At 37.6% G+C, this 21,759-nt stretch overlaps 1 protein-coding gene across 1 annotated transcript; it reads right to left on the bottom strand.

Annotated features, from left to right (window-relative positions):
• Window positions 1-638: 638 nt before the first annotated feature.
• On the bottom strand, window positions 639-15,728 carry LOC132254906 (uncharacterized). Its single transcript, XM_059741967.1, has 3 exons — window positions 15,528-15,728; window positions 14,619-14,861; window positions 639-1,182 (listed from the first exon to the last, which is right to left on the bottom strand). Exons 1-3 carry the CDS (start codon window positions 15,726-15,728, stop codon window positions 661-663), a joined length of 966 nt encoding a protein of 321 aa, XP_059597950.1. The 3' UTR covers window positions 639-660.
• Between the last annotated feature and the right edge of the window lie 6,031 nt (window positions 15,729-21,759).

Here is a 21,759-nt window from a genome sequence, read left to right as displayed (position 1 = left end):
GGATACCTTCGTTGTTTTTTGAAGAAGAGGAGATGGTGGTCGTAGATCTTAAGAGTTGCCATTTCTTTGGAGAGGTTGATGGTTGAGGGTTCTCCGATAGCGGCGGAGCTTCACGGTTTTCCTTCACAGGTTCCCATTCAAGAAGAGTCTCATAGAATCTATCGCCTTGCATGTTCTGCAGCCCTATCGCTAGCTTCCACCCAGAAAAAAAAAGGAGTGCCTAGCGCTAAAGGTTGCTTTACTAAATAATAGAAGGCGCGTTAGTGCTTTAGTTTGAAATAAGGGGCGGAGCTTGAAGAAGCGAAGCGAGCCTAGAGTAGCAGCCTATTACGTTTTTTTAGGCCCCTTTACTTTTAATATAAAGTAAAGTGCTAGCACCCCTATAGAGTAAGACAAGGCTCTTCCACTATCAATGAAACCTAAAGAAAGACAAAAAAAAAACCCAGTGCGTTTCATATAGATCGAGACTTACAGCTTGATTCTTTACTCATTCCATACTGGGAAGAATTACAGGAAATTGTTCGATAACTATTTCTCAATGATATCTAACGATCAAGACAATTCCCATGAAACTCTTTCATTTCATAGAACTTATTCTGACGAAGCAAATAACATTTCCTATTTCTTTGTCCCCTGGACTGGACCTATTTAAATTCTTAATTATCCGTCGCTACGCTGTTCCCAAGGACTAGCAGAATCGAAATAACGAAATTCTTGGGTCATCTCAATGGGTTCAGAAACCACACGTTTCTCTAGATCATCATAGCGTACTTCCACATATCCACTCAGAGGAAGGTCTTTTCGTAATGGATGACCCTCGAAACCATAATCTGTTGATAAACGGTGTAGATCCAGATGATTGATGGAAGAAACACCAAACATATCCCAAACTTCTCGCTCCCACCGGACGGATGATGGAAATAGACTTACTACCGAAGATATTCGTGTTACTTCATCTGCACTGGTTTGTACACGAATGCGTGAGTTATATTGAGTACTCAATAAATTATAGACCACTTCAAATCTTCGTTTTCGAGAGGGATGATCAACTCCCCAAATATCAATCGAAACTTGAACCCTTGTATAGGTATGCAATTTAAGAAAGCACAACAATTGAAATGGGTAGTCTGTATTATTACCAGTATTAGATACTGGGTCATTCATAGCATTACTATACCTCCCCTATTCATTGCAGGTTGGTTATTCATCAGCACAGGTTTAGCTTACGATGTGTTTGGAAGTCCTCAGTCGAACGAGTATTTTATAGAGAGCCAACAAGGAATTCCATTAATAACCAGTCATTTTGGTCCTTTGGAACAATTCGATGAATTTAGTAGATCTTTTTAGGAGGCCCCAATGACCATAGATCGAACCTATCCAATTTTTACAGTGCGATGATTGGCTGTTCACGGACTAGCTATACCTACCGTTTCTTTTTTAGGGTCAATATCAACAATGCAGTTCATCGAACAATAAACCTAATCCAAATTATAGAGCTATGACACAATTAAACCCGAACGAACAAAATGTTGAATTGAATCGTACCGGTCTTTGCTGGGGGTTATTACTCATTTTTGTACTTGTTGTTTTATTTTCCAATTATTTTTTCAATTAAGAATTAAGAGAACGAAAGAGACTAATAAAATAAATAATAATAGTAAGAATTCTCTTATCTTATTCGAAAGGATCTCATTTCATAATTATCCATGACTATTTATGTCTTTAGTATGACCACTTGATGAAATGTGGAGGAAAGTGGGGTAAATGGCCGATACTACTGGAAGGATTCCTCTTTGGCTAATAGGTACTATAACTGAAATTCCTGTGATTGGTTTAATAGGCTTTTTCTTTTATGGTTCCCTATAGTAATTGGATGAATTGAGTTGTCGACATGAAAACGTAAGAACTCAATGGGACCCACCCCCTCTTTGGCTCTGATTCGAGAGGGAAGGTCCTATTGAGTTCTTAATAATCATAAGATTTTATTCGTATAAATGCCAGATAAAACAAATCTTCTTTTACAATGTTTAAAAAAACTCCATTTCATTGTTTTTTCTGATGATGTTTTTGAAAAACGAACTTGATTGATTGATTGAGAACATTTGCTCCTTGATAGTATCTATCGATCCTTTCAAAGTTAGAAGAAATAAGGAATCACTCAATTTTTGTGATGACACAGTATAATATATATATATATTTCCCTATATCGGATATCATACAAATCCTTTCTATACTAATAGATTCTTACTTTATTTATTTTAGTATCTAATCAAAGTTGAAATTTTTTTTTATAACTTCATTGAAGAAGTTCTATTTGTTCAATAAATTTCCTTTTTTTTTTTTTTGTTTGTCCACTACTTCTTATACATAATAAATATAAAATTATGATAAACCTAGAAAAAAATCTAAGCTAAGAATAGGAATTTTTGACAAAGGTGTTGAGGATCATTATTATTTATACACAAGAAAGGGATGTAGAAAATTCCTTTCTTATGTAGAAGACTAGGAAGATGAATAACCCTTCTTAGAATCATTTGTTTCCCTCATTTCATTTATCATTTGCTCTATATTCTACGCTTACTTATGTCTAGTATCTAGTCGAATTGCATTCTATTATTCTAATAGAAAACTATTAATGCATTCTATGACATTAACATTTAAATTTGGCAATAGTGACACAGTCACACCACTCCAATTTAGATTGAAAAAAACAAAGAAGAGAAAGGGTAAAGTCACTATGTATAGGAATGCGGTACAATTAATTCCTGAAAAGGAAATGACCAACTATTCAAGTTGCTCTTCTTTTGCTACCAATGGGCCTAGCTGTTTGAGAGACATGGAGATAGACTAGGTATGGGTGACTCTGAAACACTCTACTACAATAATAAAAAGGTTCTTAATTATGGCAGGTAATGCAAATCCAGGCAACAGACATGTTTCTAATACAAGTGCTGTGGTTATTGTCCATCTAGTACATATGGACTAAAGAAAGCTAGCCATGATGATGACATTTACAAAAGAATTATGGGAATGTGTTGATGACTTGAACCATTCCATTTAGAAACCTGAAATAATTCCAGAGATTTGTTGATGCCAAAGTTCCACAACAATAAAGTTTGGGCCTTCTTGACATGGATGACAACCCTGTCTCTTGGAAGTAGAATCTTGGCCTGCTGATTAGTAGTTTGTTAAGTGTATTTTTGTATATTTATGCCACCTGAATACCATCAATTCAAGTCCACAAGGTGCCAATACATTTTGTTGATGTTCTTTGGCTGCTTTTCTTCTTCTATTATCAGGTAACAAGTTTTTAATCTTCACAATGTCTAAATCATGAAGGGAAATGAGACTATGTTGCAGTCTGTTTTCCTGCCACGATAACAAGATTTCTTGTAAGACTATGAAACTGCAATGACTAATTAATTGGCTTCCAATATTCTTCAAGCATATGTAAGAGAACCAGCATGAGGGTAGGAGGGCTAACAAACCCCTATTTTTGGTTGGAAAAATCTCATTAACTGGATTCCTAAAAAAAAATTAAAAACAAGTAAACGCTTATCAGAAGTTAAATTCCAAATCCAAATGAGGAAGATGTAGACACATAAGAGTGCTTACAGATCACTATTGAATGATATGTAAATTTTCTTTATTTTAATTTGCAAGGGTTTATACTCTGTAAATTAGGGATAGTAATTTGACTGGAAATGAACTAGTTTAGTACTTGTACTTCGACATGTTCATTCAAAGAAACTGTAGTTAATAAAACAATTGAGCATGAACTAGAGTTGAAGATAGAATCCTGAAAGTAAATGACATAAATTTCTTAGAGCCTTCTTCTGGTACATGGTATTCATGAACTGAATGTTAGCATAGTATTTATGAATCATGTTTTCAAAACAATTGAGCTCTTATAGATCTTGCATAACTTGAAATCAAAGGGAATCTCATATCGTTTTGGCAAAACTTGTTTTGTCACAATGATAAAAGAGGTGTTTAATTATGGCAGGTAATGCAACTTGAGGCAATAGGGAGTGAGACAGTGAGAGGTGAGGATAGAGCAACATACATTTCTTGTCCATGGGTGGATTCCCATCTAGTATATTTAGCAACATTAAAGAAAGTTGGCCTGTCATTAAGATACCAAGATCATATTTAGAATTCTTAAAGAATTCTATGAATGTGTTGATGCCTTGCATCATTCCATTTAGAAATCTGAGTCCTAAAAAGGTGTTGATGTCGAAGTCCCAAAATTTTGTGACTGAATTACAGTCTATTATCCTGCCATAATAACAAGATTTCTTTACAATGAACGGTCACTGATAATTTCACATCTGCTAATGCTAGCGTAAGCCACTTTGGGAAAACAATTGATCGTTGGATTATTACCAATCTCTAAGGAATTGGAAAAGGCCAGATGGTCAAGCTCCAAAATTCTTAACAACATTCCCAATTCACCAACGACAATATCATAAATGAAAGAGAAGACATGAAGTCTGAAACATTCAAAATCAAAAGCATATGTTTTGGTTCTTTAGCGAGAAAAATAACATAATAGATCTTATTTTTATGTGTATCAAGTTTCACAATATGCCATTGCATGACTCCTTAATTGGCTTCCAATATTTAAATAATTCAAAGACACCAAGATGTTTAATTCCAATATAAAAGACTGTCAAAGAAGAGGGTTATAAATTTGCTTGAAATTTATGCAAGAGAACTAGGCTCTGATTATAGGAGAGTTAACAAACCTCTAGTTTTTTGTAAGGAAAATCTCATTAACCGGATTCTTGAAAAATGTATGAAAAATAAGTAAATGCTCATTAGAGTTAAATTCCAAATCCAAAGTCAATAGAATGTTGTTTATTGTAGAACTACACAAAATTACTAAACCTTATAATGCAAGAACACAAAGTTGTCCTGAAACACATTTCCCATCTTATCATAATCAATTTATGTCCTTCCTGCATAACTGAATTTTATATTTGAAGGGTAAATCAAGTGTTTTTTTTTATGTGAATAACAAAAGAGTAAATGCCATAAAAGATAAACCATATAAAAAGAAGCTATAAACATATAAAAGTGCTTACTGATTACTGTTGAATGATATGTAAATTGTCTTTCTTTCAATCTGCAAGAGTTTATACTTTGTGAATCACAATATACTACTAAAGAAAAATGCCTCATTTCCTCATTGAAAAAAAATGTAGTGAAAAACATGTAAGTTGCCAGTAGTCATGGATTGTTTTAAAAATAAAGTGTTTCGAGTTACATAAGGTTTGTACAAGTTATAACCATGGTTTTAAAAACAGGACCGGACCGGCCGGTCCAACCGGTTGAACTGTCGACCAGTGAACTTTCCGGTTCGGTCCGTTTCAATGAACCGTTTGTGGTCGAACCGGCATTGAACCGGTCAAACCGACGGTTGAACCGTCGAACCGGACAAATCGTCCAATTTTCTGCAAACCGGTTACACCTTAGAAACAATTTTTTGTTTACCATGTAAAAGGCCCATTCCAGGCCCAATCTAAGGTCTTCCTTTTTCCAGGTCCCTAGACCTTATCCAAAGATAAAATTAACACTTTATATGGGCCATGCCCCACAGAAGCCCAATTTGCTGCCATTTTTTATTTTAAAATAACACTTCAACTTGGGCCATGCTTCCAGGCCCAGCTTGCTGGCTAGTTGGGATAGAAGGCAAGTGGGAAGCTATTTATAGAGCACATGGAGCACATAAAATTCATGTGCTTCCAATGTGGGATTGGGAATGAGACTCATTAGAGGAAAACATTGCCTCTTGAGGGTTGGACGCACGAAATTTGATTTTATTTCAAATTTTTATCCTATAAAATCTTTTAAAAAAAATGTAAATATTTAAATTCATGTTTATTTTTATAATAATAATTATAAAAAATAATATAAATTAATTAATATAATAATTTTAAAACAATAAAATACAAAGACAAAAAGATAAAATTAAATATTATAAATTTTTTTATCTTAAATATATATTCTTTCTTAAATATTACATATTTCTATTTAATCAAATTTAAAATATTAAACTTTATCATTTAATTTAATTTAATATACCAAATATAAAAATCAAACATTATTAAAATTTGTAATTTTATATATTTTTAATTTTTTATTACATCACCGGTTCAATAGCGGTTCGACCGCCGGTCCGACCAGTGAACCGTGAACCGGTAACTTTTCCGGTTCGATCACCGGTCCGGTTTTTAAAACATTGGTTATAACTGACTTGAAAAAATCTGTAGGTTTGATAAAGGTTATTTTTAATGAATCCTAACAATGGTTAGAAAGACATCCAAAAGGAGGAGAGTTGATCAGCATTGTGCATCCACCTAAAAGGAGTAATAGGAAATGCATCAATATAAAAGGATATGAAAAAAAAAATAGTAGTGCTCATAAAAATCCTTTCTGCAAAATAATGCAAAAAGACAAGCAATTCATCTGTGTAAAACAAATGCAAGCAGTTGTTTATATAGGTCATAGTTTCATCAGAGAGTAATTTCAAACCATCACAACAACTGAGCATAAGACTTCATAGCATGGATGACAAACCAATCCTCAGAAAGACCTAAAGAAATGTGTGATTCTCAACTCTCCAAGAGATGTGTGACTATTCAGTCTTACTAGTAGCTTCTTCAAAATGGCACAAAAATAGGTTCATATCTATGGAAGACAGGTGAACTAAGCAATGTCCAAGGATAATTCTGGTGCCAAAATCCTCTCTGTAGCAAGTGTTTAGGGAACACCTCAAGTCATAAACATAGAAAATTTAGAAAAAAAAAAAAGTCAGTAAAAATACGAATCTAAAAAGACCAATAAAATTGTAACACACCATGATCTTGTTATGCTTTTGTTTATCCCCTTTCTACACCCTCAACATCAACAATAGAAACAAAAATAACAAGTGCAATAGGCATTTGCCACAATCACTATAGACTTGGAGCCTCTAAATGTAAAACCCAAATTCCCTTCAATAAGAAGAAAAATACTTATACTCTGGCACCTAGGACATGCACCTTTAAAGCCTACAAACTCTAAAAGAAGAGATATGGTTTCATCAAATTAAAAACTTTAGAAATTGGACGCAAAACCATTTTATTTTTGCTCAAATCTGTACTACTAGGCGTATGTAAATATGATGGTAGCTCACATTTTGGAAACAAGTTAGATACATTAGAACAAATACAAGTTGCTGTTGTTGCTATGTCATAATTCCATTACGTAGTTTTGGGCTATCACAGTCACAAAGAAAAGACCACTTTGTTTCTTGTGAAAGACGAGTTTCATGCACTGGATGGTCCTCAAATTTCGAAGGATATATAAAGATCATACAACCTTATGAGCAGCTTCCCTAGGAGGGAAAGAAAAAAGGTTCTTATTTATTAAAGATGCAGATGAAATATTCATTCAAAGGACCTTTATAAAGCATTGTAGAATCCATCATAAGTCATAAAAGGAATAAAATTTTACAAAGATAGTCTTTAGAACACAATAATATATAAAATCAACTATATAAATGAAAGTCATGGACCACAATTTTGCTAGATTGTATTTTATCCTCTTTTTGTCATACTAAAAAATGGTAATAAAGTGCCAACAAGCCTTTGATATAGGAGGAAAATTCCAATCAGTCAACACAATAAAAAGACCACATGTACCTCCTATGATACTTTGAACCCATCCTTTTGACACCTGCATCATCAATGTAAACAATTTGGTACATAAAAACTATAAGACTTATTATTACTGTTAAGAGGTAGCCAAGCTAAATGGCAACTAATTGAAATAACATGTGTATGGGAAATAAAAAGTGGTATTAAGGAGAGAAAGAGGAAGAACTGCATGTTGGGAATGAACATCCAGTGGACAAGAAGAAAATTCAAGAAAATTAGTCATTAAAATAGAAAAATAAATAAACAAAATATATAGATAACGGTCACTCACTATAGTCTTGCTGGGTTATTCTTTGTCCCATGTTGACACTCAAAAACAAAAAAAGAAAAAAAGAAAAAGAAAAAAAAAAAGCAACATGGGACAACCGGAACTAGCTGCATTCATTCCATACTTTGAAGTCTTTGATATAATCATCAGAGTTCCATCCTTTTTGAGAACCTGCATCACAAATGTAAAAATTTGATAACAAGATGACAAGACATTGTATAGTAGTTATGATGACATCTAATAAGTTGAACTAAAAAAATCATGGCAGCACAAAGGAATTGATAAGGCTATCTAATTACCACAATAATTGAATATTAATAAACTACATTTGCTTCTAGTATAGCCTCCTCTGTATGTCAGCCTGAACAATATTCTAGAAATTAGAATATTATATTTAAAAATGCAATTGAATAGTACAATTGATGGAATAAAAATTAGAATAAGACATTACTAACTAGTGGCTATTGCTAAATGTTTCACCTGTCCTTGAATGGAATAAATGGATTATCTCTTATCCTTTTTATAGTCGTAAGAATCACATATCACCTCTTCAACTTCAATGGTCACTGAGAACTAAAAAGAACAAAGGAAAAAGGAAAAATGAGTACCCCATGGAGATTATGGACAAGATTTCATAAATAGAATTGGAGAAGCAGAGACAGTGATACCTCGAATTATGGCAGATTGAAGAGAAAACCAAGCTACAAGCCATTTCAAAAGTCACTTCCTAGGCAAATTTTCAACAAAAATTCCAGTAAGAAACTTACAAGTAATTAATAGGGGAAACTGCTATAACGTATATGAGAAATTGAATGCAGTATTAAGGAGTGAAAAAGAAAGAACAGGCGTACCTTATTTAAATAAAAGATGGGTGAGGGTTGAATGGTGTTTGCTTCTATGTTCTGCAATCCCTCATCTTATTATTGCTCAAAGACATTTTCATTATCCATTTCCACACAGGGAATGTGGGCGATGTTGGGCTAATCTTGTCCTTTCCCCTTTGAGCACCTTTGTTTGAGGAGTGGGCAGTCTGTGATATATAGTAGTGAAAGAGTGGCAAGCAGCCCTTCCCTTGGGCAAAACAACTGAAGCTTAGGGCAACATAGGATCCATAACTCTTCAAGTGAGGTGAGGGTTTGGAGAGCCAGTGAGGACAAAGATTTCAGATTCTAGAAATCTTTAATGCAAAGAAAGGTGAGGGTTTTCGGAAGACGCGGTAGTCTTTGAGCATTTGAAACTTGTGGAAATATGCTAGCAATGGTGAGTTTTTTAAGAGAGGTAAGTGTGGCAAGGCCCCATCGGGATAGGGGCGTCTTGATATTCTCACAATAAGAGATAGTAAGTGATGTAAGAGTAGTGAGGTTTTGCAGCTGATGAGGTAGCAGCTCCATATTCTCACAATTATCAATATCCAATTCTCTGAGTTTGTAGAGGCAACTTGGTATGATTTTGAGACAAGGATACCTCCAATACTCAAATATTAAAGTAAACTATTATTGGAGTGAAACATCTTTTAACATATTAGTTTTAGTTTTTTATTTTATTTTATTTTTTATGTTATAACCAATAGTTGGTTAGGTTGTTTTTTCTTTGTAGAGCTCTACAGCTCCTTATGCGTGACTTCTATTATAAAAAGCATTTTTGCTACTCTGTTTTGGGGCTCTCTGTACAACTCATTTTTTCAATCAATGAAAGGAGAATCTGTCAATTTTTCTCTCCATTTTCCCTTGTAATATGATATCAGAGCTTCTTACCTCTGCCGCTCACTGAAATGGCTCATGGTGGTTAGCATAACAATGATAATAGATTTTAGCCCCTGACATTCCTACCTCTAGTAGCACGATAACACAATCAGATCAATCTCTCATGGAGAACACTAATAACCCATTTTTCTTACATAGTGGTGATCATCCAGGCTTGGTGCTCATTTCGCATCTCCTCACTGGTTCAAGCTATAATACATGGAGTTGGGCTATGCTGATGGCTCTCAATGCAAAGAATAAGCTCGGATTTGTTTGATGGCACTCTTTTGTAGCCCATGACCGATGACCCTACAACCGGAATCTGGTCCCGATGCAACAACATGGTCACATCTTGGCTCCTCAATGCTGTCTCAAAAGAGATAGTTGATAGTCTTCTCTATCTCAAGAGTGCCCATGCTATTTGGGCAGATCTGCACAAACGCTTCCATCAGAGCAATGCTCCACAAATTTTCCAAATCAAGCAACGACTACATGGTCTTTCACAAGGCTCGCTCGATGTTAATACCTATTATACTCGATTGAAGATTCTCTAGGATGAACTCAAAAACTATCAACCAGTTCCCGTCTGCCATTGTGGAGGTACGAAAACTTAGATGGATTATCAATAGCAGGAGTATGTGATGCAATTTTTAATGGGTTTGAACGAATCTTATGCTAGCACAAGAGGGCAAATTCTAATGCTTGATCCGCTCCCTCTTGTGGCGAAAGTATTCAATCTTGTTGTTCAAGAAGAATGCCAACGGTTTATTGGATCTAGGTCCTCCGCTCCATCGAATTCCATGGTGTTCAATGCCTCTTCTCCACTCCTTCTGTAGCTAGTGCATCATCTCACAAAAAGCCTAGACGTGAATGCCCAATTTGCACCCATTGTGGGCTCACAGGGCATACAGTAGATAGGTGTTATAAATTGCATGGTTTTTTATTCATGCCCAATTGGTGTCTCAGCTGATTCGTGTCCAGCTGGTGCTCCTTGGATGAGGGAGTAATCAACAATATTTTTAACCTATTACACCATATACTAGGGTAGCAAAGAAAAAGCTACTATAGTATAGCGGCTCTAGGATCGTTCACTGGGAAGGATTAGCAAATTATCAATGATACCAATTCAAAGTGAATTGGTCTTGTTTCATTTCAAGGTTAGCTTAAGAAATAAAACACAAACTTTAATTGGTAAAGATTTAGATTTAAACTAACTACAAAACAAGTAATGGGAATAACTTAGGAAGAAAAACATTCCTTGGAGGGTCAAGTTCACTGGGGTGGTTCCTCATGCAAAAGACATAGCTCCAGTCAGATGGTTCATTTCCTCGCGTTAGAGATTCAACATATAGTCAATTCTCTAACCGGTGTTATACAGATACATCCTTTAATTAGATTTCAACTTTAATTCTCTCACTGATGCAACTTGCAATAGTTCAAGCCTCTCACTAAGCCTTAACCATTCAAGGTGATCTTTAACCTTGGACTTCCTTTCTCAAGCTCGCAAGAGATAACTAATGGATGTCTCCTTGGAGTCCAAAAGCTTACCAAGTGTTGGCAATTCCAGAAAATCCTACCTTAAAGTCACCTCCCAGAGGCTCGCAAGGGGTAAACTAGTGCATCTCCTTGGTTGGAGATCACTTGCCTTACCAAGTGTTGGCCCAGGTGACTCTAAGGTGTTTTAAGTTAACTAAAAACATAGAAATCACTAAAGGATTTCACTTCCTCTTCATTAATGGCTGAAACCACAAAGCTTTGCATTCTTGCACTTGGAACCTTCCCCGGCAACCTTAGCTCCAAGGAACTAAAGGTTTAGTTACTCATTCTCTGGGGAAAATTCCTCAGAGAGTGCATAACTTAGTAAGAAATAAAAAATACAAAGTGAGAAGGTAAGGCTAATCAAAGGACTTGAACTTTACTTGCTTTCCCCAAAACTTTACAAAAGGTCTTCTCCTTCGAGAACAGGCTCTCGAGGAGTATATATATGAACATAATACAAAACTAATTATTACATGGATATTTATTCTTTTTACTAACTTAAAAGCTAAGGAATCTTGTAATTGGTGGCTTACAAGGAGAATTTTGGGATTTAGACAACAATAATCTGATGGAAAATATCTCCCAATGTCGGTAGCAAATATCGGGAAGCACTAAGGACCATTTCGCAAGAGAAAATGATGTCTGCGAGATTTCGCAGACATACAAAAAGGGTTGCGAAATCATTTCGCAGCAAAAGGCTATTCTCGCAGGGCTGCGAAGTTGGCTTTCATCTTGAGGTTCTCACCTTCCAACGTGCGGCATATATTGGGCAACTTCAGGAGGAAATCCACAACACTGTTCAAAAAAGCTGCGAAATCATTTCGCAACAAAAGGGTGATTTCGCAACACTTTGCAAAATGCTTCCTTTAGCTTAGAGTGATTGACTTGCAGTGGCTGTAACTTCTTCGTTTTAGCTCCGACTTGCACACCGTTTGAAGAATTGGATGGTTGACTTCCTGAGCTTTGAAATGGTATATAGCATGCATCAATTGGACTTCAGAAAGTGCTCCAAAAGTGGCTGACACGACTGTCATCAAGAATATGCTTCATGGCAGATTCTCTTTACTTCTTCTCCTTGCATTCCTGATTTACTCATGGCAAAGGACTTCCAAGCTTTAGTTCTTCATGTTTCTGAGCTTCCAATTGCTTTGCCCAAGATTCCATATAACTCTCCTCAATCTCAGATTGCTTTGGTGATCAAAAGGCTATCAAAACACCAAAACTTAACACAATTTGATTAGAATTGATTTAAAGGGTCCTTAACATGTTAATTGGGTTAAAAGGCAATAACTACTACTCAAAAGTGTTTAAAAGAGTTTATTACAAGCTATCAAAGAGCACTTTTTGAGTAGTAATCACTCCCCCCAACCGACATATTGCTAGTCCCTTAGCAATAAAGGAGAGATAAAACAAGCAAACTAAACTATAATTTACAACATCATGCTGAAAAACAATTTTCAAATGGCATGATAATCTAATTCTCACATGAGACATCAAAGAAATACAAACCCAAATTTCAACAAGAGTTATAACAAGCTATGCTAAACACTGTCAATCAAGGGAATGCATTATACAAACTGAAGTTTTAAAATCATTTCCACTTCCAAAGAACCAAACTTTATTATTCCACAAAAATCTATGTGTATTGGTTCCTTAGCTTCCGAATATAATATGCTAAACTAATCTCCCCCCCCCCCCCCCAACCTATCTCTCTTTAACACTTAGCAAACTGACCAAAATCAATAAGAAAAGAACACACTTTTTTTTTTTTTTTTTTTTTTTTAAGGAGGCTTAAAGGGGTATTCTTTCTGAATTGTCCATATAACGGGGGTCCATCGATGACTCCCAACCAATTAAGGTTTAGGGCATCAAGCTTTAAGGATCTTTCAACCACTAACTCCTCGGATTTTTCCCCGGACTTTTGAGAATGAATTTTTAATACCCATGCACCTACCATATGCTAACTCCACCTATCCACCCTTGTAACGAGCATTGAGGTCGGTGACTCCCAACCAATTAAGGCTTAGGGCACCAGGCTTTAAGGATTTTCACCATATACCCCTCAGACCTTGCTCGGGTTTCAAGGCAAGCAAACACTTTCTTTCTTTATTTCAAAAGCTCATTGGCCTTTCACAAGGTGTCTCAACTTTATCAAATGAGGTCAAAGGTACCAAGTCCCACAATTTTCCTAAGTCAAGAGGGAAATAGTTTTTCATCTTATACTCGGAACCTATTGTGCACAGTGTGTGAATAGCTTAAAGTGGAAGAACTAAATTTGATTTCAATAGAAGCTTCAACAATTGAACCACTTTAGTAAGCATAATCCATACTCTAAGTCAAGTGAAAAGCAACAGTTCAATTTCTCTTATTTTAATTTGAAAATTTTTCCTCAAAATCCATGGAGAATAGAATAAAAAGGGTAAAAAGCAAAAACTACAACTGATTACCAACCTAATTGCATTACCAAAAAGATTTAGCATACTGCCTTTAACTTATCATACTTCATTCCTTTCTCATTTCTCCCCCCCAACCAAACTGAGCATTGTCCTCAATGTGATATGGGTGATTGCAATTAAAGGGAGGAAGTGGTACCTCCTGAGTGATATCAATTTCGAATACTAATTGGAGAAACCACATGTTTCAAAAAGAATAAAAGCTGTGAGAAAAGGAAATAAGAATAAATTAATGCTAAAGGTTAACAAAAAAAAATATTAGACTTGTATTACTTTGAATCCATTTGAGTACAATGAAAAAGAAGACAATACAAGCAATCCCATATATGGTACCAAAATAATGGGATTTTTTAAAAAAAAACTAAAAACGAAATACATAAAAGACATATGCAGTAGATATATATAATGATCTGATGAGTGGGTGGTGTTGGGGCTAGGCAGATGGGTCTGCCTCTTCAGTAGCTGCTCCAGAATGGGCTTGAGGCTCTGTGGGATGAGAGTGTGGCACTGCAGTGGTGGAGGTGGAGGGCTCAGCAGCTGAAGGCAGGTCGAAATGATGCTGGAGTTGCCTCAAGATGGCAGTGTGCTGAGCCTGGGTGGCCAACATCTGCTCTTGGCATGCTCGAATGGCTGCCATCTCCTGAGCAAGGCTACTCTGAGATGCTGTAAGGGTCTGCAATGAACGACATAACTCTCTATATTCAGAAATGGGAATGGCCATCCTTGGTTCAGCTGAAGTGGATGGCTCAGCTGAAGCTGGAGTAACTGGTGGAGCTCTGGGAATGGCAGGAGCAGCAATAGGCATACCCTCAGGTATGTGTCGTGGGGATGCTCTCTTAGTAGCTGGCTGTGGGTGCTCTGACTGCTCAACTCTATCGACTGTCATGTTGTTCCATTTGTCGAGAGTAAATACCTCTCGGCAAATGCGCTTGCGCTCCAACTGAGGCTCTGATGGATACCCCAGGTGCTCTAGAATTTGGCACAGCAGCCTTGGAAAGAGAAGAGGAATGGCATCAGCTCTTTGCAGCTTCTTTTTATGCACATTCTCTTCGAAATAGAGAATGGAAGCCATAATCAGATGGTGAGGGTCGAAGAAATATCCCTCAGAAATCTTGAATAAGGCCTCTAGAAGCACTTCTCTCCTCTGAGTCCAATGCTGCAGTGGGTAGAGGTTATGATGCAAAAATGCATCAATAAGAAACATGATTGAAGGAAGCTCCCCCCTCAATAGATGTGGTCGTGTGGAAGCTCCTCTAGATAGGATATGCACCATTTCCAGCTCAGTAGGACTGGTCCACACTCTGAAATCCTCAAAATGAGTTGGCTCATATGGTATTTGCAAGGCCTTAGCTATATGGCGAGCTCCCAATATGCCATGCCTCCCATCAATGGTAAAATGGATTAAAGTAGGATCCCTTACCTGTTTGGTAGTCATGGACTGATAAAAATCCATGGCTACCCTGGGGTAGAAGAAGTCTCTTGGAGCCAACAGCTACTCCATGTGGTATCTTCGCAGCAGGTGGAATGATTGTGCAAGCTTCGGCCGCAATTGGAACGTGGCTGTGTCAAAGCACAGCTCGGAGTGGAATGGCCGAGCTCTGCAGTCCAAATTCCCCTCAATTGAAGGTTGAGTCAGCATCGGCCGCCTGATTACTGCTTTAGGGGCTATCTCAGATGGATTTTGGAGTTTGGGAAGTGGCGGCTGAGGCTCCTTAGGCTCTATTGGCGGCGCCAGAGATGGCACCAAAGATAGAACTGGAAATGGAACCAGCGAGGGTTCTGGGGACTACTCTGTTAGATCAATGGGCTCTGATCTTTCAACCCTGGCTCTCTTTTGCAGTGGCCGACCCCCTGACCTGGTGAGATAACGCCTCGCCGGAGGCTTCTGCGGCGCGGGCTTCACCGGAGGAGAAACTGCTTTAGGTCGTAGAGGCTCAGAGGTGGGATCTAGAATGGGCTCCCCTCGCAGGTCTCTCTTGCGGCTTGAAGGAGAGGAAGATTTAGCTCCTCTGGTTCGCGCCATTTCGGAATTCCGAAATTTGGCCGGAAGTGACGACCGGAGAAGATGAACGGAGGTTTGTGCGGTGTCGGGCTCGAGCAAGGAAATGAATAGTCTGCAAGTATGGCGCGCTCTATTTTTGAAACCCTTTCGCAGCTCAAATGACCGGTATAAATAAAAATAACGGAAGATTAAGTGTCATTTTGAGTTTCGTAGAAAAAGGCTAATTTCGTAGCAAAAAGCCATTTTCGCAGCCCATTTTCTTAATCCGTTTCGCAGCTGCGAATTGAGTGTCATTGTGCTGCGAAGTGGCACACGTGTGCCAAAATTGCTTTCGCAATTGCGAAATACCCTGCAGAATGGAACTTTGGTTGCGAAATTAGGGATTTTCACGCTTTATCGCTTCGCATCCATTTCGCAGATGCGAAATGGGGGCTCCTGTGTTGCGAAGTGGCACTCGTGTGCCAAAATCAGTTTCGCAGCTACCAAAATTCTCGCAAAGGAGTCAAATGAGTTGCGGAATGGTTTGGCAGCAAAGTGCTAATTTCGCAGAAGATTTCCTTAGGTTGCGAAGTCTCGCAGAGCCCTGTTTTTGCTCTGTTTTCACTCTGTTTTTGCTCCGATTTCGCTTCGATTTCTTCCTTTCAATTTCTTTGCATTTTCTTCCACCTGAGATCATTCAAAAAGATTAAAACACAAATAAAAACATGATTTAAGATAAAAAAAAACTAAGATCAAAAGTATGGAAAAAACTTTGAAATTTACAAAATTTACAAAAATTTTGGACTGTGGTAAAACCACGTCCACCAAACCCTTATTTGCTTAGGCTTTTTGTGGCTCAAGGAGGTTGATTTCCTCATTTTCTGGTTTGAATGGCTCCATGAATGGCTTGAGACGATATCCATTGACTCTAAAGGTGTCTTTGCCATTGGAATTCAATAATTCCACCACTCCATTGGCATATACTTGGTGAATAATGAACGGGCCTATCCACCGTGACTTGAGCTTTCCAGGAAAGATATGGAGTCTTGTGTCATACAGTAAAACCCTTTGTCCTTTTTGAAATTCCTTGTTGGAGATTAGTTGATCATGCCACTTCTTCATCCTCTGTTTTGCAACTTTGGAATTGATATAAGCATCATTTCTTAATTCCTCCATCTCATTAAGGTCTAGATATCTCTTTGCTCCGGCTCTGATCAAGTCCATGTTCAGCTTCTTAATTGCCCACCAAGCTTTGTATTCAACCTCCACAGGGAGATGGCATGCTTTGCCATATACAAAACGATAGGGAGACATGCCAAGAATAGTCTTATAAGCTGTTCTATACGCCCACAATGAATCATGAAGCCTAATAGACCAATCTTTTCTGCTTGAATTCACCACTTTCATCAATATGTTCTTTATTTCCCTATTAGCTAGCTCAACTTGCCCGGAAGTCTGAGGATGATAAGGTGTAGCAACCTTATGCTTCACTCCATACTTGGATAATAGAGCTTCAAAAGGTTTGTTGCAAAAATGAGCACCTCCATCACTGATTATGGCTTTGGGCACCCCAAACCTCGAGAAAATGTTCTCTTTAAGAAACTTGAGAACCACCCTGTGATCATTTTGTTTACAGGGGATTGCCTCAACCCATTTAGAAACATAATCCACCCCCACCAAGATGTAAGAATTACCAAAAGACATTGGGAAAGGCCCCATGAAGTCAATGCCCCATACATCAAATAGCTCAACTATTAGAATGGGGTTCATAGGCATTTGATTTCTTTTTGTTAGATTTCCAAGCCTTTGACATCTATCACAACTCCTACACATGATGTGGGCATCTTTGAAAAGAGATGGCCAAGTAAACCCTGATTGCAACACCTTCATGGCTGTTTTCTGAGAGGCAAAGTGGCCTCCACATGCATTCTCATGACAATGGTTTAGAATCCCTTGCTGCTCATCTTCAAGGACACACTTCCTTATGATCTGATCTGCACAATACTTAAAAAGAAAGGGCTCTTCCCAATAATAAGCATGAATTTTTGCAAAGAAGTGCTTCCTGTCCTGTGCATTCCACTCACTTGGAATTTCACCAGTTACTAAATAATTAGCAATATGAGCATACCAAGGAGTTTTCACTAGGAACATGAGTGATTTTTCAGGAAAATCATCATTAATAGGTAAGGAATGGGAATTATGTGCTATAACTAACCTTGAAAGGTGGTCAGCTACCACATTTTCCACTCCTTTCTTATCTTTGATTTGGAGATCGAATTCTTGTAACAAAAGAATCCATCTAATCAACCTTGATTTTGCATCTTGCTTTGTCAATAAATACTTCAAGGCTGAATGGTCAGTGAAAACAATGATGAAAGACCCCACTAAATAAGCACGAAATTTGTCCAAGGCAAATACCACAGCTAACAATTCTTTCTCTGTAGTTGTGTAGTTCCTTTGAGCTTCATTCAGTGTTTTGCTCGCATAGTAAATCACATAGGGCTTCCCATCTTCTCTTTGGCCAAGTACAACTCCTATAGCAAAGTCACTGGCATCACACATCAGTTCAAAAATTAGTTGCCAGTTAGGGGCTCTCAATATTGGAGTTGTTGTTAAAAATTTCTTCAGTTGATCAAAGCTATTTTGACATCTTTAATCCCATATAAACTTAGCATCCTTAGCTAACAGCTCACAAAGAGGTTTTGAAAGACTTGAAAAACCTTTTATAAACCTCCTATAGAACCCTGCATGGCCAAGGAACTGCCTTACTCCTTTTACAGTTGTTGGGGATGGTAATTTGACAATAAGCTCCACCTTTGCTTTATCAACTTCAATGCCTTTTTCAGAGATGATATGGCCAAGGACAATTCCTTGACGTACCATAAAATGGCATTTTTCCCAGTTGAGCACCAGGTCTTTTTCAATGCATCTGTGAAGAACTGCTTCCAAATTGACTAAGCATTCCTCAAATGTACCTCCATATACGATGATGTCATCCATGAAAACCTCTATAATTCGCTCCACCATATCACTGAAAATACTCAACATACATCTTTGAAATGTAGCAGGTGCATTGCATAAACCAAAAGGCATTCTCCTGTAAGCATATGTTCCAAATGGACATGTAAAAGTAGTATTTTCCTGATCTGCCACATCAATTTCAATCTGAAAATACCCTGAATACCCGTTTAAGAAGCAATAGAACGGATGTCCAGAGACTCTCTCCAGCACTTGGTCAATAAATGGCAATGGAAAATGACCTTTCCTGGTTACAGCATTCAACTTTCTATAATCAATACACACCCTCCAACCTGAAGTGAGGCGTGTAGTAATTTCTTCTCCTTTTTCATTCTGAACCACTGTAATCCCTGACTTCTTTGGTACCACTTGAGTAGGACTCACCCAAGGGCTATCAAATATAGGGTAAATAATGCATGCTTGAAGTAGCTTCAGCACCTCAGCTCGCACCACCTCTTGTAAATGAGGATTCAATCTCCTTTGAAGTTGACGAATTGGCTTTGCTTCCTCCTCCATATATATATGATGAGTACAAACTAAAGGACTAATGCCTTTCAAGTAAGATATTTGTCATCCTATTGCCTTCTTACACCTCTTGAGAACTTCTATTAAACAATTCTCTTGATGACTGGTCAGAGATGAAGATATTACAACAGGACATTGATTATTTTCCTCAAGATATATATATTTCAGCTCCACAGGTAGAGGCTTCAGATTGAGTTTTGGAATTTCTTTTTCAGCAGCTGCCTCTTCTTCTTTATTGAACAAAGGTAGAATCTCTTCTACCTTTCTCCAACTTTGTAGAGTAGCAAGCACATTAGGGGATTCAGACAACCCTTCCTTAAAATCCCCAAGACTTTCATTCAACTTGTCTTGGATATTCTGATTACAGTGCTCCTCCACTAAAGTGTCAATAATGCACAGCTCTTCTGAACCCTCTTCTTCTTCCGGAGTGGTTTGCTTTTTAGACATATAAAAAATATTGAGATCAAGTGTCATGTTGCCAAAAGTGAGTTGCATCAGCCCATTCCTGCAGTTGATGATTGCATTTGAGGTAGCAAGAAATGGCCTTCCAAGGATGATAGGAACTAAATTAGCTTCCTTTACAGTAGGATCTGTATCAAGAACAATAAAATCTACTGGATAGTAGAAATTATCCACTTGAACCAAGACAGCCTCAATTACCCCCCTTGGAATTTTTACTGATCTATCTGCTAGAGATAGAGTGATTGCCGTTGGCTTCAACTCTCCAAGTCCCAATTGCTTGTAGATGGAATATGGAAGCAAATTCACACTTGCTCCCAAGTCTAACAAAGCTTTCTCCACTACCTTTCCTCCAATCATGACTGAAATGGTAGGACTTCCCGGATCTTTGTACTTCAATGGAGACTTACATTGTAGGATTGCACTTACTTGCTTAGTCAAGAAGGCTTTCTTGTTTACAGTCAACCCTCTTTTGATAGTACATAAGTCGTTTAGGAATTTTGCATACGTTGGAACTTGTTTAATCATATCCAGCAGTGGGATATTGACTTTCACTTGTCTCAATACTTCAAGGATTTCAGCTGCATTTCTAATCCCCTTTTTCTCATGTAATGCTTGAGGAAAAGGTGGAGAAGTTGATTTCTTCAGCATTTCTTCCTTCAGAAGTTCCTTCTCTGGAATTTCATTCATTGTTGAATCATAGTCTTTCTTCTTTCCACTGATCTCACTCTCTTTGTCTTCCATTTCTTCCCCTTTCTTTATCTCTTCTTCTTTCTCAACATGTGGCTTGGGTGTTGGCTTCTCAATTTTTTTACCACTCCTTAGAGTGATCAAGGCTTTGACATCTTTCATCTGTGATGATTCTCCCTCTTGGCTTTCCACTTCATGGACACCTTTGGGGTTTTGGTGGGGTTGAGAAGGAAATCTTCCATTTTCTTGCACTGTGTTCAAATTTGTGAGCCTTGAAATTGAGTATTGGATATTATCAAACTTTTGGGATATATCATTTTGCATTCCATCCATCCTTTTATTCAAAGTACTCTCCACTCTGTCAATTCTTTGATTGATTTGAGCATTGGTGGCTTCTTGGTTTCCAACAAAATCTCCCACTACCTTGTTGAGATTCGCTATTGCTTGTTCAAGACTTGAAGATTGTTGAGATGGTGGATCCGGCTGTTGGTATTGAGTTGCTCTGGCCTTCTATGAGAAATTTGGATGATTCCTCCAACTTGAGTTGTAAGTATTTCCATAAGGTGCATTGTTATTGGGCTTGAATTGTCCAACAACATTTGCTTGATCTCTAAACATTTCCCTTTCAGCTGAAATTGCAGGGCATTCCTCCACCAAATGTTCATATGATTGACAATTAGGACACAGCTTCACTTGCACTGGTGCTTCAGCAACAGCTTGCACTTCATGTATTCTTTTCAGCTCCAGCTCCTCCAATCTTCTTGTCATAGCTGCCAACTTTGCTTTCATATCATCATCTTCTTTCAGGGTATACATCCCAGCCTTAGCATTGAAAGCACTCAGTTGAGAATTCATCTTACCCACTTCTCCTTTGGTTGGTTCATCCCATCCCCTTGAAACTTCAGCTACATAGCTCAAGAAATCCATGGCTTCCTCCGGATTTTTGCTCATGAAATCTCCTCCACACATTGTCTCGAGGAGTTGCTTCATTGAGAAAGACATCCCATCATAAAAATAGCTCACCAATAGCCAAGTATCAAAGCCATGGTGAGGGCTAGCATTTATAGCTTCCATATACCTTTCCCAACACTCATAGAATTTCTCATTCTCTTTAGCTGAGAAGTTCGAAATTTGCCTTTTCAAGCCATTTGTTCTATGAGTGGGAAAAAATTTCTTGAGGAATTCAGCTTGTAAGTCAATCCAAGTGCGGATACTCCTTGGCCTTAAAGAATTAAGCCAAATTTTGGCCTTATCCTTTAAAGTAAAAGGAAATAACTTAAGCCTCATCAAATCAATTGAAGCTCCCCCCTCTTGGAATGTATTACAAACATCTTCAAATTCCTTGATGTGTCCATAGGGATTCTCACTTTCCATCCCATGG

Source organism: Vitis vinifera, chromosome 13 (genome assembly GCF_030704535.1).
Source record: "Vitis vinifera cultivar Pinot Noir 40024 chromosome 13, ASM3070453v1".
Classification (NCBI taxonomy): Eukaryota; Viridiplantae; Streptophyta; class Magnoliopsida; order Vitales; family Vitaceae; genus Vitis; species Vitis vinifera.
Note: the sequence above shows the minus strand (reverse complement) of the source record. Positions and strands in the feature narration are given on the sequence as shown.